Consider the following 16,939-nt stretch of genomic DNA (forward strand, 5'->3'; position numbering starts at 1 on the left):
CTTACATTTGCCACTATAGACTTGTAAGCCCACTGCTGCGGTGCGGTGTCTGCAGCACCTCTCAGGACTGACCGAGTCCTGAGAGAAAGCACCAAATCATGTCCAAGTACCACAGGGATGTTGTCAGTGTCACAGACTTGGGTGCTTTCACCGCCATCCAGCGGCCAGGTGTTCGAACTCCACCCTTCAGATTAATGCGTGGACGAAAGGCATTCCTGCAGTGCGCACGGTTTATGACCTGTGCTCGTCCTCTGTCCCTGGCAGTAATCCGCCGCCCGCTGCAGGGCCACGAACACTCAACAAATACCGAACAGGAGCCAAGAAACTGCAGCCTGCACTACCACATGAATCACTCCAAGTTGTTGGCAAATTTGCCTTCACGCAAAAGCCATCAGCCAGGCATTCAAGTTGTGAAGCGTTTTCTTTTCTTTTTTTAATCAAACTGCACCACGTTATTGTCAGAAAAAAAAAATAGTTAAAAATAGTCGACGTCAAATAACGTGTGTTTCCTATGTCAAAAATTCTTATACAAGTTTCTTGTCTTCTGTAAGAGAGCTGTGCCAGAGAGAGCACCTCTACACTTAAATACAATGACTGATTTTGGGAGTGAATGCCCCCCTCCTCCTCCTTTTGATTTATTCATGGCTCTCCGATTGTTTCCACTGTTCATGCAAGATCCGATCGCTTTTCTGCAGCCCACATTTGTTCTGCTGTTTCCACCTCAACGAATACAGATCGCGGGTATTTTTTTCCCCTTTTGTTATAATGTGCATCCGAGGGGTTGGTCTTTTGTGGAGGATTATCTGAGGAACCAGCCTATGTATGGTCCAAGTGAGCGGCAAAACCTGTTTCAGACAGCCGATCACGTTTGTATGCTCGCAGAAAGGCTTTCCAAAACGAGAAATACACTTATTTCCCAAAGAAAGCGCATTTGTAATATTAAATATGGGGACTTTGAGCATTGCACCCACACTGTCAACGCGTATTTCCCGCAGTTTCTCCCGCCCTCTCCTCCCAAAAAGCAGAAGTACCGTACCAGCAGTGACACACACCATTTACATCCAGTCATTATGACGGGACCTTATTTTGATTTATCTAAAAAGTAGGGGTCCATTCAGCCTTTGTGCCACATCGTGGCGTATTTTATTTACTTAACAGATATTACACTGAGGGGAAATAAGCAACTCGAGGTCATCTTCAAAAACACAACAAAAATAAAACTTCGTGATTGCACGAATGGCTTTTTGGTGGCAAAAATCAACACTCTACTTATCGAAAGTGGGTCGACGAAAATGTGCAATTAATTGCATGTGAAGCATTAACAAAGTGTTGATTCTGCTGGGGGTAAAAGCCTGTAGCGATCCCCCAGTTTCAGCCATTGTTTGTAAGATTGAAGCCGGTCGGACATTATTCTGCTGTTTTCCTTTTCTTTTCTCCGCCTCACAGACATTAGTCCTGATTGTGGTTGTGTGATATTTTATTGTGTGTGTGAAGATGGAAGTCAGTGTGATGTAGCCGGGCTCAGAGGCATATAGGCGGCAGAACATGCGCAGTGGCCGCTTGTGCCATATTGGAATGAGGTCGTGAACGAGAACGGCGTCAAGCTCGTGAGAGACTGCGCGAGCGAGACCGGAAGCGTGGCGGTTTTACTCTCAACACGAAAAGTCCCGCTGTTACCGGGGCGACGGGCGGAACGTCCGCCAGCGCGCTGTGCCGTACTTTGAAACGTCCGGCCGGGACTCCGGCTCCGCAGTCCCGTCGGCTTTACGCTGCTGCCAGCGAGCAGGCGGAGAGGAACGGCATCTAAAAAAACGACTTGGAAAAACTACTTAGCGGTAAGAGGCGAATTTTGCGACTAAATATTCACGTACTCTGTGTTGTTTGTCACTAATTCCTAGCGGTGTTTTGCACAGTGGTGGCACATTCGCCTTTTTTCCCGTCTCTCAAAAAGATGAGTCGGCTTCGGTCGAGTGTAAGCGCCCTTATTGCTCGCCAGCCTGTTCTTATTGCTCAAGCCGTGACGTTCAGTAACTTGACTCGGACACAGGCGATTTTACCATGTGTCCGACCGGTCCCCCACCGCCGTTTGTGCATTTAGGACCGCATGTCTATTCATTGGACAGCGAGCCGATCATTTTCTTCTTCGCGGTCTGTCATGTTCCCCTCAGAGTGAAAGTTAGACCGTCGGCGCTGTAGTGTCTCTCTGCAAAGCCATTGCGTTAATGGCCCATCTCTGTTTGTGAACGCTGCGGTTAGTCAGTGCAAGCAGTGCAATCTCAAGGTAGTTCCATTTCAAGGCTTGCGTGGAAATTTCCAATGATATGTCTTTGAATAAATCAGCATTTACACATGTCGAAGTCTTATATAATGAAGGTTGCACGACCTCAGCCGATTTGTGTCTCTGCGGAGCGCTAACCAAAGAGGCTAAATAAACTCGTTTTGTTTATTGAGGCTTTTCCCTTTAGTTTGCTGGTAAGGTCTGGTGAGGCGGGTGATGCTCGCATTGTCATTTTGTTGTCATAATTCGTGTTCAGTTATTGCAACCGATATCTCCTCTGGCTCCTAACTTCCCTATTGTGCAATTTGAGTGATCCGCTGGCAGCGCTGCTCCGGTCGACGTGCCGCTATGCAATGGCAACCAGCAGCATTTCTGCAACTGAGCGGAGGAGCACAGCGAAATGTGTGTTGTTATTCATTCGGGCTGTGTGGAAGAAGTGGTTCATTTTTAATTTGCAGCATATTGTTTGGTTTCTAGTTATAGCAGGACAGAGTAAGACCAGAATAAGAGTGCAAACCTTGGTTGCCAACCCAAATGTCCATATTAATGCATAAGTCATTTAAATCACCCAGGGGTTTCAAGGTACTACAGAAACCTAATGGGAACCCCACAGTACTCAATAATAATTTGGTTTCCAATTATGTCTAAAGTATTTTTTTTTCCTGCAAAAGAGATGTGGACTTTGGTATTTTTTTAGGTGTTATTTTTTTACTCTAACCTTAATTATCCACTCCCACCCAATCCGGACAATGTCTCCGCTGATCTGGATAAACAGTAGACTTTATTGTCAACTGTTTTTATCGGAACTACTTCGTATTGAAGAAGTAGTTCCAATGCAAACTGTACATGGCAATGGCTATTGATTATTTAGTTCAATGGACGGTGTGTCTGGAAAGACAAGATGCTGTTGAATGTTTCAACGCAATTTCCAGTCCTGTAAGCACTGCAAAGAAATCTACTCAATTCTGTTGTGTGATGAAGACAGAAATTGCTGAATCAATTATCTCAATATCTGGATGTACAAAACCAACAATACAGTATTGCTCAATAAAAGATACTTATAGGAGTAAGATAGCATGGACATTTGAGTTTTTTTTAACCTGTTAATAAAATTAAGTATTTACCATTCATTGTGTAGGTTGAAATCATGAAAAAAAAATTGTTCTATTCATTTTATATGTTGGGGTGGAAACTAACAGGGGGTAACAGTAATTATCTGCTACATTACTACTTATAATGTAAGGTAATCTACTGGTTATCAGCAGAGAGCCATTAAATGGTGTTAGGGGAAGTCTTTCAGTGGGTAACTTCTTTTCACTGAAAACAGGCTTGGATTTTATATCATGTACAATGCATGTGAATACGAATTTTGTCAGGTTGCATTTCCTGCACTGAGACCTCAGAGGATCAGGAAGGTTTGTTTAGAAATGCTCAGTCGCATGATAAGTGCTGATGAGAAAACGATTCAGTAAGTGCCTGTCTAGTGTAGTTTGGCTCTCAGTTGTTTGGGAGTGCTTGTTTATGTGCGTGTTTGCGTGGGCGTGTTCACATTTAGCCCCTTCTCTTTAAGGTTCAGTCGGAGTCGGGTGGTGCAGAAAGATTCAGGCAGACTGCTGATAGCTTTGGTCCACACAGACCACTTACTGTATGTGAAAGAAGGGAAGTTGCTTTTCTTCCTGTGCAGCTTTACAAAGTGCTGCAGAAACCCAAATCCTCAGCAGTCAAATAAGTCAAAGCAAAAGCTTGAAAGCTTTCTTTACTTCTTTATATAGTTTTGAAATGTTGCAATCAGTGTGTCACTAAGCAGCATTATTCAAACAAAGATACTATTTTAGACTTCCTAGAAAGCCAGATTCACAGCTTTTTGTTTTTTTTTATTGCAATAGAAATGTTCAGAAACATAAAGATCACAAAAGTGGTGTAGAAGACGGTCCCAGGAACATTTAAACAAGTAGAAATACAATTAACTTTAGATTGAAAAAATAAATGTTGTAATATGTAAAAATGTTTGCATCAGGTGATGGAATATATCCTCTTAAGTTTAGGTCTTTTTTTTCCCCCGTCACTCTTATACAAGGAGTGTGACCCCCAGGGACAAAAAGGCCCTCTGGTGTGTGTACGTTTGTGTCGGAGGGCGGGGGAGAAAGACGGAGAGAGTCTGGGACAGGGTCGTGGGGTTGATCCCAACAGAGTGTGGGGGTCGTGGTGGCAGTCCGGTGGCCAGGAGGGGGTGGATTCTGATGCTGGCTCTAGTTGTAATAGAGACGTCAAACATGACAAAGACAAGCCTGACAGGCCAGCTGAATGGAGCTGTCTTGACAGAGCAGCTATCTTCAGCATCCCATACACTGCTCTCTTCACTGTTGTCACACCCAGCACTCCCTTTTTTCTTATTCATGCTATCTCTCTTGTTGCATTAACTTAGTGCATCAGCTTTCCACAATGCTGCGGGTCAGTTTGATGTGTCAGAATTTGATGTGCGTGTCCACATTCATGTCAATGCGCTGTTTGAATCTTTACATCAGCGTAGGAAAAGGCATTTGACTCTGAGTTTTAAGACAAGCCCCAATCAGTTTCTGATGCAGAGGTGAGGCTGGATGAGATTAGCATAGTTTAATTTATTTCCCTGATCACATACCATCTGCTGTGTTACTTAAGTAGTAGCCTGTGCTGCCCTAATGAATGGCAAATATGCAGCATGCAATTAGGGACTTTACTCACCACTTCTCCGGTTTTGTTTTGAGGCAGGACCAGATAGAAGACCCTGAATGCTAATGTTTTAACTTTTGAAAAGCTCTGTTATCAAGATATTCTTTGTTTTTAAATGTAGCAGTAGTTTGGCTTATGGTTGTTTATCCTTCTAAATAGTTGCATGACTGCATGTGTTAATTACATTTGGATTAATATTAGATTTATTTTCCATGACACACACATTCTGTGAGATGTCAAGTATCATAACTGGTTTACTGTAAGGCTGGACCATGATTTCGAGTTGTTTGTGTAACTTGCTGATACAGTTTGGCTTTTGAAGCGCTGAGGAGGCTGTGAACAACCGGCAGGATCACCTTTCTCATTAATCTAACAGTTGTTATGCACAGTAGAAATAACAGAAATTATTGATAAATGTTGAGGTACACAGTTATGACTGTGAGGAGGGCATCTTAGTCATTTCCATGTTGTCTTTTCTGTGTTACCACAGTTTTGGACCAGTGCACAATCATTTACTCTCAAAGGATAATAACGGTCCTCCTCTGCTCCTCATCAGAGCTCCCTGTCTTGGCCTTGAGGGGGCAGCAGCATGAGTCAGGAGTCACTGGAGTCAGGTAAGAACTTCGCTGTGAAAGCTGCATGAAATGAGTAAGATAAAATGTTGGAAAGGGAAAATGGGAAATGTTTCTTGTGTGTATGCATTCCAGATGGAGACTCTGCCCAGGATGCGTGTGACTTCAACTGGGATGACTATCTGGAGGAGACTGGAACCGTCTCTGTGCCTCATCATGCCTTTAAACATGTGAGTGCTAACAGAGTTCCCTGCTAACATACTGTAATCTTCCACCAGATTTCCATAGCTGATAACTTAGTCCCTGTTTAAAGTAAATGGCTGTTAGTTTCAAACCAGGTAACTCCCACAAAGAGCAGTTTGGAATGCTCCAAATTATAGGACATAAGATTGTCATCTGTCTTTTGATTATAAATGCATCATAATGAAATGCACAAAATCCACACTCTGAATTTTATTAACAATAAAACACAAAATGTTAAGCAATCTACAAGACAGCTGGATTCACCAGTGATTTTTACAAAGCTACAGTGGCAGGCTCAATATCCATGATCTGTGATTGGCCTGGCCTGGCATCACTCAGCCAAACAGGACAGGAACTCAGAGTCAGATGACAAACATCCTGTTCTTGCTAAAGCTGTTTTAAGGAAGGGATGTAAAACATTATGCAGGGCAATGTGTGGTTTTTAAAAACATGAATATATCATCCGTTGGATATCAACACTTCACTTAAAATAAAACAGTGAAAGTGTCAAATATGGCATCCTTCACCCTTGATACAGATTCAAACTAACAGATTGGTTTAACTTGAATGATGTAAAGTGAAGTAGCTTAAAATAAAGTCTATCTTTCCATTGTGCGCTTTTGTTTTAAATCAGAAATTAGTTAACAAAAAAACTTTCAATGAAAGTCATGGTCTTTGTGTTTTTCTGTCCCTGGCTCAGGTGGACCAGGGACTACAGACTGGGCTAACTCCAGGCATGAAGCTTGAGGTGTGTGTGCGCTCAGAGGCCAACAGCCCTTATTGGGTGGCCAACATCATAACTACATGCGGCCAGCTGCTGCTGCTACGCTATGAGGGATACCAGGATGACCGGCGCGCCGATTTCTGGTGTGACATCATGACAGCAGACCTCCATCCGCTAGGCTGGAGTCGCCAACATGGCAAGACCATGACAGCCCCTGAAGGTGAGACATGGCTGGGTGTAGGAGGATCTGTGTTTTGGTGGTGAGATGTAAGATCCAACCTGGAATCTACAGTAACAGAAGTTAAGGCCAAAATCTCAGTTTTTTACTTTGAGGAAATTTACTACCCAGCCATTGGATTTGTTTTATTTTCAGTGTAGCAGGGGCAGATGAACAATGAAGAAAAAACTGGCTTTTTAATACAAGTGACAAAATGCTGTTTAGTGGTGGAACTCTGCTCAGGAATTGTATGGTTGTTCAGCAAGTGCAGGATTACTTAATATGTCTGCTTTCCCAACATTATGTTGTCTGAGCTGCTCTCAGGGGAAAATGCTTGTACTTTGCTTCTCAAGTTCTAGTTTAATGAGAAACAGTTTTTGTTGGAAGTTGGACAATTTATATTTTAACTATTATTGAACTCCAACTTATATTAGTACATTGATAGTACACTATAGAATATAACATGTTAAAACTGAGAGATTAATTAAATAATAGTTAAATATGCTTTTTTTCCAAATATACCCTTTTCAGTATATAGTCATTGACAGTTGACAGACAGGTGTGGAAGATGTGACTATATGTTGTATATGGTGGATTCCGGTCATTTTTTTGTTTATTGAACTGAAGCTGTGACTGAGTGAATTGTGTGAGTGTGAGAGAGAGGGCGATCCTGAGTCCACCTGGTTGTTTGTTGAATACAATAAATGTTGGATGTTTCTGATCCACCTCAGGTGTGCGTGAGAAGCACCAGGACTGGGAAGCTCTGTTGGAAAGGGCCCTGGCTGAAGAGTGCAGCGTGCCTGCCAACCTGCTGGAATTGGTAAAGCAGCTGTCCATCCTTAGAATCCATACACTCCTATGGTGTGGGATTAGCTTTTGTCTATTTCTGTCTGTGCCACGAACAAGCTCCTCCATCTGTAAATTTATGATTAATGTGACAACCTAAAAAACACATAATGCTGTCAGTAAAAAAAAGTTAAGGTTCCCACAGTGAAATCAAATATTCCCTATTATTGTCTAACAGGGTAGGCAAGTTCAGGAATACAGCTGAAACATCCAGTTGACAGTTTTTATCCTCAGGTGATCAGAATTGTTACTCTGCAGTCTCTATACACACACACACACACACACACACACACACACACACACACAAAGGACTGCATAGCTGTCATGTCCTGTTTTACTGTTGCATGCTAGGTCTTTTAGACTAAAATCTCCAATTCCGTTTTTGAAATGTCAAACATCGTGAAGAGAAAAATGTCACGTTTAAAATGATGTGAACTTAAACTGAATACATTTTTATCTCTTATGAGGTCTGGCATGCAGAGCCAGCCTGAAGTACACAAAGCTAAGGCTCTGAGCTTTTGTTTACAGCACCAAGTGCCTCTGAAAGCAAATTCGCTTTCGGAACAGCCTGTGAAGTTGTTTTTTTTTTTTTTTTTTGTTTTAGGGCAATTGCTTTTCTTCATGTGACCATGGCAAGTTTTACTACTTGGTCATGCAGTGTATTGTCTCAGTACAAATTCGTCACCTTGTCTAGGTGTATGTCCATTTTGGTTTGTTCTCTTTCTATCCACAGCCCCAGCGTGGCCGGGACCCAATGGAGCTCTTGTGTGCAGGCTGCTATGTGGAGCTCCAGGACAGTGCCAACTTGGGGCTGGCCTGGGCTGCTGAGGTGGAGGAGAATGTTGGGGGGCGGCTTAAGCTTCGCCTGGTAGGCACAGAAGGCCTCCCAGACACACCTACAACTGTATGGCTGTTTTACCTCCACCCGCGCCTCCATCCACCTGGCTGGGCCAAAGAGCATGGCTGTACCCTCAGGCCTCCCTCAGGTCCGTGGCACTGACATGGATCAGATATTATTTTTAGAAACAAAAGTAAGAAATAAAAAATGTGTCAATATTGTCTGCCAAAGCAGACATGAGTAATAGTAATAGTAATAGGAAACAAAAAAAAATACATAGAATTCATGAATGGGTTACGTATCAAATTATAAAGTAAAGCTTTATTATTTTCATAATACTTTCTTTTATGTTAAATCACTGCATCACATCTCATTATTATTACAAATTATTGGAAAAAAATCATTGTATCTCCTGGTTGCTCCTACTTGCCCAATCACATCTGTCATTGTAGGTTTGCTCACATATGTAATGAATTTAAAAAATGTTTAATAATTTGACAATTGCAACTAAAGAAATAAAGACACAAATATTGAAAATGCAATGATATCCTACCAGACCTTGAAATTGATTTCCTGTGCAGGACTCGAGAGATCATTGTTTTCAGGGCCGAAATCTGCTAATACTCTTGAAGTGAATAAAGTTTGTTAACATGCACGATGTGAGAAGCACCGCAGGCTGTATGGCTTTCCTGACGCAGTTGATCCACCTTCTGGTTCCACTTCAGCTAAAGCCTTATGGATATTTAATTCCAGACTTTTATTACTAAACTCAGGGTTTTTTATACTTGATACCCTGCTTTTGAAAGTTATTAACAGAATGAACTGCATACCTAAAGTGATTGGGGAAAAAATCCTAATCTTAAAGGCAAACCAGCCATTTTATTAAGTTGAGCCTTACACGCCATCTTTTTTAACAGGCTAGCTGGCACCTAATGTTCCATGATGTCTGAAGATGTCTGTGTGTGTTGTGGTTGGTTTTTTTTTTTAGCTTTTGGTAGATAAGAACTAGATGGCATACAGATATAAACTGAAGTATACAGCTTTGATTCATTTAAACAAGAAAGTGTGCAGTTACGATGAATGATACACTCTTTTAATGTCACTAATAAATAAATGATGTTGCAGTCACCAGAAAGTCAGATTTTGCTCTTCAGCAGCTGATGTGTATGTTTGCTTGCTTTAGATCTGTTGGCACTGCGGACAGAGGAAGAGTGGGAGGAGGTGAGACAGAGGATCAGCGATCTGCCTCAGGATGAAGCACTGACTGCAGAGTTCAATAAGGTACTGCCAGCCATGCTCACGTTTGTCCCTCCTGGCACAAACATTTATGTTAGTTCTGTTAGTTAAGCTTTCAGAATTATTCTTCAACTTAATAGTTGTGACTTACTTTTCCATAGTGGGTGCTAAAACCTCTCTAGGATTGAGCTTTTGAAAATGACTTTGTCTTTGTCTCAGGATCAGCCTACCATTGCTACTCATTGTTTCAAAGAAGGGATGAAACTGGAGGCTGTTGACCCTGCTGCTCCTATTTCCATCCGGCCTGCCACTGTCACCAAGGTAACACATTTTCATATCAAATCTGTCTCTGCTATGCAGCAATATCTTTTTTTCTTTTGCTATTTATAGGCCTTAGATTTGTTTCTTTTTGTTTTCAATGTAAAACAGTTTTTATTTTATAGCAAAGTTATTAATAGCAAACCATTTATCCTACATGCCCCTCTTTGTTTCAATTCATAATTTTGTTGTTTAACTATGCATCCCAAGACATCTCCTTGACTTTGCAATCAGATGGACATACAGTCAGGTTCATAAATATATGGACACAATGCTGTAAATCCATTGCCATGATGTGCTCAGGCATGTGTTATCTCTTTGTTATTGCATTTAGAAGGGGCAGACAAAAGGTTTTGAGTTAATTTCACGGGTGGCTCTGGTGAGGTCACCTCTCAATATGAAGTCCAAAGAGCTGTCACTATCAGTGAGGAAAGCCATTATTAGGCTAAAAAATCAGAACAAACCCATCAGAGAGAGAGAAAAAACTGGTGCAACCAAACGGCTGTTTGGAGCACTCTTAAAAAGAAAGGACACACTGGTAACCTCAACGACACCAAAAGAACAGGAAGACCAAAGAAAACAAGTGTGGTGAAAGACAGAATAATCTGTTCTCTCATCAATAAAACCCATTCAAACAGTTGGCCAGATCAAGAACACTCCAGGAGGTAGGAGTATCTGTGCCAAAGTCAACAATTAAGAGAATGCTGAAAATTGTGTCAATATCTATTGACCTGACTATATTCTGTCTTCTCAAGATAAACAAAACAGTGATTGTTTGGAAGTATTCTATGTTGTCCTTCTCTTTTCTTCAGGTATTCAATGAGCTGTACTTCTTAGTGACGATGGACGATCTTTGTGGTATTGAGGAGCCAGAAGGTGCACGACCATCCTTCCTGTGTCACAAAGACAGTCCAGGGATCTTCCCTGCTCAATGGAGCCTCAAAAATGGGCTCTCCCTCAGTCCGCCACCAGGTCTGCTCCTTCAACGTTTGAGATACAATTAGTTTTATCAATTATTTGTGATATAAAACAGTAAAAATGTCAGTGATTAGATCACTTGGGTTGTGTTTGCCTCCCTTCCCCTGTCTTTATTTGGTTTACTTATTTTCCATTGTTTATCTCTTTTTGTTTGGTCCTCCTTCCTTCTTTATTTATTTCACCATGTCCAGGATACCAGGGTCCAGACTTTGACTGGGCAGATTATCTGAAGCAATGTGAGGCGGAGGCTGCTCCACAGCATTGCTTTCCAACTGTAAGTCCACCTGTTTTTTACCTATTCCTCAACGAAGTCACAGTGCTCAGCCTTTGGTATCAATATGCATTTTTACACACCAGACAGTGCAAGATAAGGTTCTGGTTAGTCTCATACTTGTAATGTGAGCTGTATAGCGAAGAAAGCCAGCTTGTAGTTTGACTTCAAATTAAAAAAAAGTAAGACAGACGAAAACATATGGCTTTCCATGTCTATGATGTGTTGTTTCTTGCTTAGACAGCTTGGCATGTGCACATAGCAAACCACCAGGTTTGGAACAGTAAGAGTTCTGAACTGAACAGTCTCATGTTTGGAAGCACAGGTTGAGCACAACTCTGCGACTCCCCAATGCCAGAAGAAACGTTTTTGCCATAACATCTGCCTGTTCTAAAACACAAAATGTGGAAAATGAGACAGCTTATTTGAATGACAGATAAATCAAATGCTTGTGATGAGACCATGTTTCTGTAATGTGGTGGTTGTAAACAACTGGCCCACCATAAGTTCCCTCCCCTTTATCAGAGAACAGATATGCTCTCGGAAAAAATTGGGGGCAATTTCATGGTGGATAAAAATCACAGAACACACAATCATCCACTAGACTGAAATAGCTTTCACTGAGTTTTCTTCCCTCTCTGTTTACCTGCCAGGAGCAGTGTGACCACATCTTCAAAGAGGCCATGAAACTGGAGGCTGTGAACCCATTGTCACCTGAAAACATTCATGTGGCAACAGTCACCAGGGTCAAAGGACAATACATTTGGCTCAGCTTGGAAGGTGAGATGGTATACTGAAAGATTGCATTTGCTTTAGCAGATTGGATAAAAAATAACAGCTATAAATTGTAGTCCGAGATTATTCAATCCAATATTTTAGCTTGATCTAATCTAAAATTTCAGATTTCCTAGTTGAAAAGATTTTTTTTGTCTCCAATGGAAAAGACAGGAATGTTAGAAACAGTGATTACTGAGATTATATTTTTTCATGGAGAGAGACAAATAACTGTGACACCCATCAGACACATTTTAACATAGTAAAAACCCTCACCAGGTATGACTAAAGGATGCATTTCCTGGCAAAACAAGTTTCTTGCACTCAGAGAGTGATTATGAAAATTTTTTTCTGAGCTTTCAAGAAATGTGATTAAATTATTACATGAAACAATATTTATAGAACACCATGTTCTGTAAATATTATTAAGCAACATAAATGGACAGGACTGTTGGAAACATTTTGTATTATATCAAATCATTGTTAAAATTAATGTTTTCATGTTTAATTTTATGTTTTGTCAAGTGGAAGCTTGTTATTTTTGGGTTTTGCTAAATTAGGAGACATTTTGATATTTGTACTCTTAATCTGCAACATTGGCATTTGTTGCCATATGCTTTCACACATTTATAATAGCATGATTTTTATGTGCGTATATTTTATAAATGAAAATTCAGCATTTATATACAAATGCTGAATTTTCCTCCCACACCAGTAAGGGTGGTGCTCCCTTTGTATTTTGGAGGACTTCTAAGGAGTTATTTGTGTGTGTTTGTGCAGGACTAAAACAGCCAATGCCAGAGCTGATTGTTCACGTGGACTCCCTTGACATCTTCCCTGTCAGCTGGTGTGAGACCAATGGCTATCCACTCATCTATCCCATCAAGCCCTCAGGTATACAATCTGTAGTATGAGTCATCGCAGTGGAATGCCATGTTCTTCTGCCACATCTGCCATAACAAAACTCTTACTAATTCTGGGATGAACATAATACAGTAATTTCCTCTTTTGTGATATAATAGTGTGACTGGGCACAAATCAATCTTTCCTTGTTTTCCAGTTGAAAAAGAGAAGAAGATTGCTGTGGTTCAGCCAGAGAAACAGTGAGTACATGGGGAAAGGCTGGGACATTGACAGGTTTATTGATCTGAATGGACAGAGATTAACTATCTTTCAATGACTTTACAGTAGAACTCCACCAAAGTCTTCGTCACCTGACACTGTCAGGCATCAGACGGCCAACCACTCAGAAACAGGTGAATAGTATGTCTTAGGCCTCAACAGAGGATCTCGTGACTGTGTGCAATTGTCCCATCATTTGTATCGTTTTGTATATCCACGTGCAGGACAGGGGAACGGGAAATACTGCTGTCCCAAGATCTACTTCAACCACCGCTGTTTCTCAGGACCTTATCTTAACAAAGGGCGCATCGCAGAGCTGCCCCAGTTCATTGGCCCTGGAAACTGTGTCCTCGTGCTCAAAGAGGTGAGTTGGTAGGAACGCCTGCTGCTCTACATTATTAGCAATTGCAATTACTTATATTAAATGCTACATAGAACAACAGCCTGAACCCCCCAACCAGCAGACAACTTATAAGTGTTGCATTTCTCTGTATATCTGGAATCAAGGTATTGTCTTTGCTGATAAACTCGGCATACAAGCCCAGCCGTGTACTGAGAGAGTTGCAGTTGGACCAGGAGAGTCGCTGGCAAGGCCATGGAGAAACACTCAAAGCCAAGTGAGTAGCAAACACACTTAATCCTCAAACCGAAGTTCTCCTCTGCTCAAAAAAGCTGCAAAAATATCACATCTGTTTACAGCTGGCCTGTTACAACTCGAGAAGGATTAACATGTACTTAAAGACACAAATAAGTATAAATATCTGTACAGTAGATGCTGGCAAAAGTTCCTGCATTTGACTACATTAAACTACTGATATAGTCAATATCATGTGGGTTACTTGGAAGAGAAATTCTGATTTATTACAGCTGGTTCACTGTTCAACATTGCCTTTCTTCCAATATCAGGTACAAGGGAAAGAGTTACCGGGCCACTGTGGAAATCGTCCGCACTGCAGACCGTGTGGCAGACTTCTGCAGGAAAACCTGTATCAAACTAGAGTGCTGCCCAAATCTGTTTGGACCTCGTATGGTTCTGGAGCGCTGCTCTGAGAACTGCTCTGTCCTCACCAAGACCAAATACAGTAGGTGGCTTGGACACCTACAGATGATTGACCCTGTAAATTATTTATCAGATTATCATTGACGACAGTAAGGATAACAGCTAATGGCTGAGCGGGCTGTCAGTAGGTTAGAAGCATGAATATTTGTCAGTTGTGACCTCAGTTATGAACATTATTCAGACTTAGTCACATTCAGCACAATAGCTCATTATTTTTCCCTGAGACATTGAGTTCATTTCAATTGTGTTAGTAATGAATAGAAATGATCAATGGCTAGATAAATGCTAATTCAAATCACTGAAGCTGATGGACAGAAATTCAAAATTAATGGCCCCAGTGATAAATAACAGGTATGTGTGTGTCACTATTCGCATCTTTACTCTTTTTGTCACCACTAATGTCTCATATGCATTTGTGTTTACCGCAGCTCCACTACAGTTTTGGGTTTAGAAGATGATGCAATGTGATGGCAACAGACAAAAGACTCTTTTTATTTTGTCTCTTTTGTTTTCATCTCATTCTAAGCAGCACATAATCTCCACAGATGGGACATGAGCAGCCTATTTAACAATACTTTACCTGCAGGGAGCTCATGTTAAAGAAAACAAATGCTTTAGTTTATTTTGATTAATTTGACCTCACCACCAAATTCTTGTCTCTCTACATGATATATTAAAATCTCTCCGACATGTCACACATAGCAATATAAGCTTGTTGTCTTACCTCCAGCATATTACTACGGTAAGAAGAAGAGTAAGCGTGTTGGCCGTCCACCTGGGGGCCACACAAACCTGGAGGGTGGAGTGAAGAGAAGAGGAAGGAGGAGGAAGAGGAGGAAGCAGCTCTTTGTCCATAAGAAGAGACGCTCATCAGCCTCCGTAGACAACACACCTGCAGGGTCTCCACAGGTAAAGCATGTGCATGTTCTTCATCATTGTTAAACGGACATTGCTACCTTGGGTTCTTTGCTCATACATTTTATTATGTCATTGCCTTTGGCTTGCAGGGCAGCGGAGAGGAAGAGGATTTAGATGAAGACGACTCTCTGAGTGAAGATTCTGGATCCGAGCTGCAGGACGATCTCCAAGATGACTCTGAACAATCTGTTGGGAAGTCTCAGCCCACCACACCATCCCCCTCCCCACCAGCAACACCCAAGCCCACACGTCGACGCCGGAAACCTCGCTCACCCTCTTTCTCTGATGATGAGAACCGCCCTCCTTCACCAAAGGTAATAAAAGATAACAAGGAAGAATGACTTTGGCATTATTCTGTGTGATAACAATTAATTCTGTAAATGTTGCATAATATTTCTCTTCTATTATTTTGATAGTAACGTTTCCAAACAGTATGCCTTTACTGAAAAACTGTAACTATTCCAGGTTGTAACATGTCAGCTTTTGAGCACTCTCTCATGAGTGCTCTCTAAACAGTTTATGTGCAAATTAATAGGACTCCAACAATCAGTGCATCTTTTATGAAAGATGTTAGTCCCATATCCCTCTTGTTAAAGGAAGTTGTAGGGGTCAGCAATGATCTGAGCTTCTTCACTTCAGCTTGGAGATCTGAGTCTCATCCTCACTGTCTTCTGATTCACCCTGCGTTGTGTTATTAGACCTCAAAGACAGAGCCTCCTCAGAAGTTGTGTTTGGACACCAGCCCCCTGGAGTGGAGTGTCACCGATGTGGTTCACTTCATCAGAACCACTGACTGTGCACCTCTTGCAAGAATTTTCTTGGATCAGGTGAGAAATGTTCACAGGCTTAATGGCCATTTAAGATGAGCACTCACTCCAGTCGACTAAAATAACTGCAGTTACTCACTTGTTTTTCCATCCACAGTCACACATCACAAAATTTAAACAACTATAACAAGTTAAGCTAAAAACAAATTGAAAATAGAAAAAGGCATCTCCTTTAATGTTGTATGTGTCTGTAGGAGATTGACGGACAAGCGCTGCTGCTGCTAAACCTCCCAACAGTGCAGGAGTGCATGGACTTGAAGCTAGGACCGGCCATTAAGCTGTGCCACCACATCGAGAGGGTCAAGTTGGCATTTTATCAACAATTTGCTACGTAGCTGACGGGGAATGAAATTTGGACATGATTCCATCCTGTTCTGTGTATTATCCTTGTGAAAACACTGTATTTTTCCCATTTTAACTTTTCTTACACTGGACAGCCTTTAGAATCCTGCATATACCACACGGACAAGAGGAGTGTATCAACATTTTCCTGATTCTTAAAAAAAAAAAAAGAAAAAAAGAAAGACAAAAAAGAACAGATGCATTGGTTGTTAAGGTGCTGTTTAGGAAAGCATTGCATAAGGGTGGACTGAAAGAGTACAATTCAAAGCACTTCAATACCATAAGTAAATGTAAGACACTGAAACCCAACTAATTTTGATTTTTGATCCATCATCGCAGATGTGCTTTTAAAATGAAACAAATTGGTTTCCAAGTGTGTTTTAACAAGGTTCTGTAATTGCAGTTTTGTCGTCTGAGTGCTATGAATACTCCTCTTTGATTTAGTCTTTCATTATGACAAAATGTGACTATATGCCAGTGTCACCAAGTGAATTGGTCTGCTGTGTCCATTCATGAACTGCAGTCTGCTTTGCGGTCACTGAAAGAGGAATAACACTAAGTCGCAGGTTTTTTTCATCATACTGTGGCCCAGAATCTGGTATCTGCAAGTTGAAATCATCTGCTGGAGTTAGAAATGGGGCTGTCGTGGCGATTTCACACTAAAAT

General features: G+C 41.3%; 1 protein-coding gene across 2 annotated transcripts; it reads left to right on the plus strand.

Annotated features, from left to right (window-relative positions):
- Positions 1–1,672: 1,672 nt before the first annotated feature.
- Positions 1,673–16,498, plus strand: sfmbt1 (Scm like with four mbt domains 1). Of its 2 annotated transcripts, none has more exons than XM_029502039.1 (21): positions 1,673–1,835; positions 5,478–5,601; positions 5,695–5,789; positions 6,503–6,746; positions 7,475–7,563; positions 8,323–8,575; positions 9,611–9,708; positions 9,883–9,984; positions 10,794–10,953; positions 11,151–11,233; positions 11,884–12,010; positions 12,785–12,898; positions 13,065–13,107; positions 13,193–13,260; positions 13,351–13,490; positions 13,634–13,743; positions 14,033–14,208; positions 14,917–15,095; positions 15,194–15,418; positions 15,803–15,931; positions 16,126–16,498. In XM_029502039.1, the coding sequence occupies exons 2-21, from the start codon at positions 5,577–5,579 to the stop codon at positions 16,264–16,266; spliced, it is 2,601 nt and encodes an 866-aa protein (XP_029357899.1). In that variant the 5' UTR covers positions 1,673–1,835; positions 5,478–5,576; the 3' UTR covers positions 16,267–16,498. The 2 variants fall into 2 exon arrangements, with proteins under 2 accessions (XP_029357899.1, XP_029357900.1); XM_029502040.1 differs by having other exon boundaries at positions 5,544–5,601.
- Positions 16,499–16,939: the final 441 nt, after the last annotated feature.

This window comes from Echeneis naucrates, chromosome 5 (assembly GCF_900963305.1).
Source record: "Echeneis naucrates chromosome 5, fEcheNa1.1, whole genome shotgun sequence".
NCBI lineage: Eukaryota > Metazoa > Chordata > Actinopteri > Carangiformes > Echeneidae > Echeneis > Echeneis naucrates.

Excerpts from the sequence above, each read along its gene's own strand:
- sfmbt1 (XM_029502039.1), top strand. The coding sequence starts at position 5,577 with ATGAGTCAGGAGTCACTGGAGTCAG. Across the intron at positions 13,261-13,350 it reads GGCCAACCACTCAGAAACAG|GACAGGGGAACGGGAAATAC; the intron begins GTGAATAGTATG and ends ATCCACGTGCAG. Across the intron at positions 15,419-15,802 it reads ACCGCCCTCCTTCACCAAAG|ACCTCAAAGACAGAGCCTCC; the intron begins GTAATAAAAGAT and ends TTGTGTTATTAG.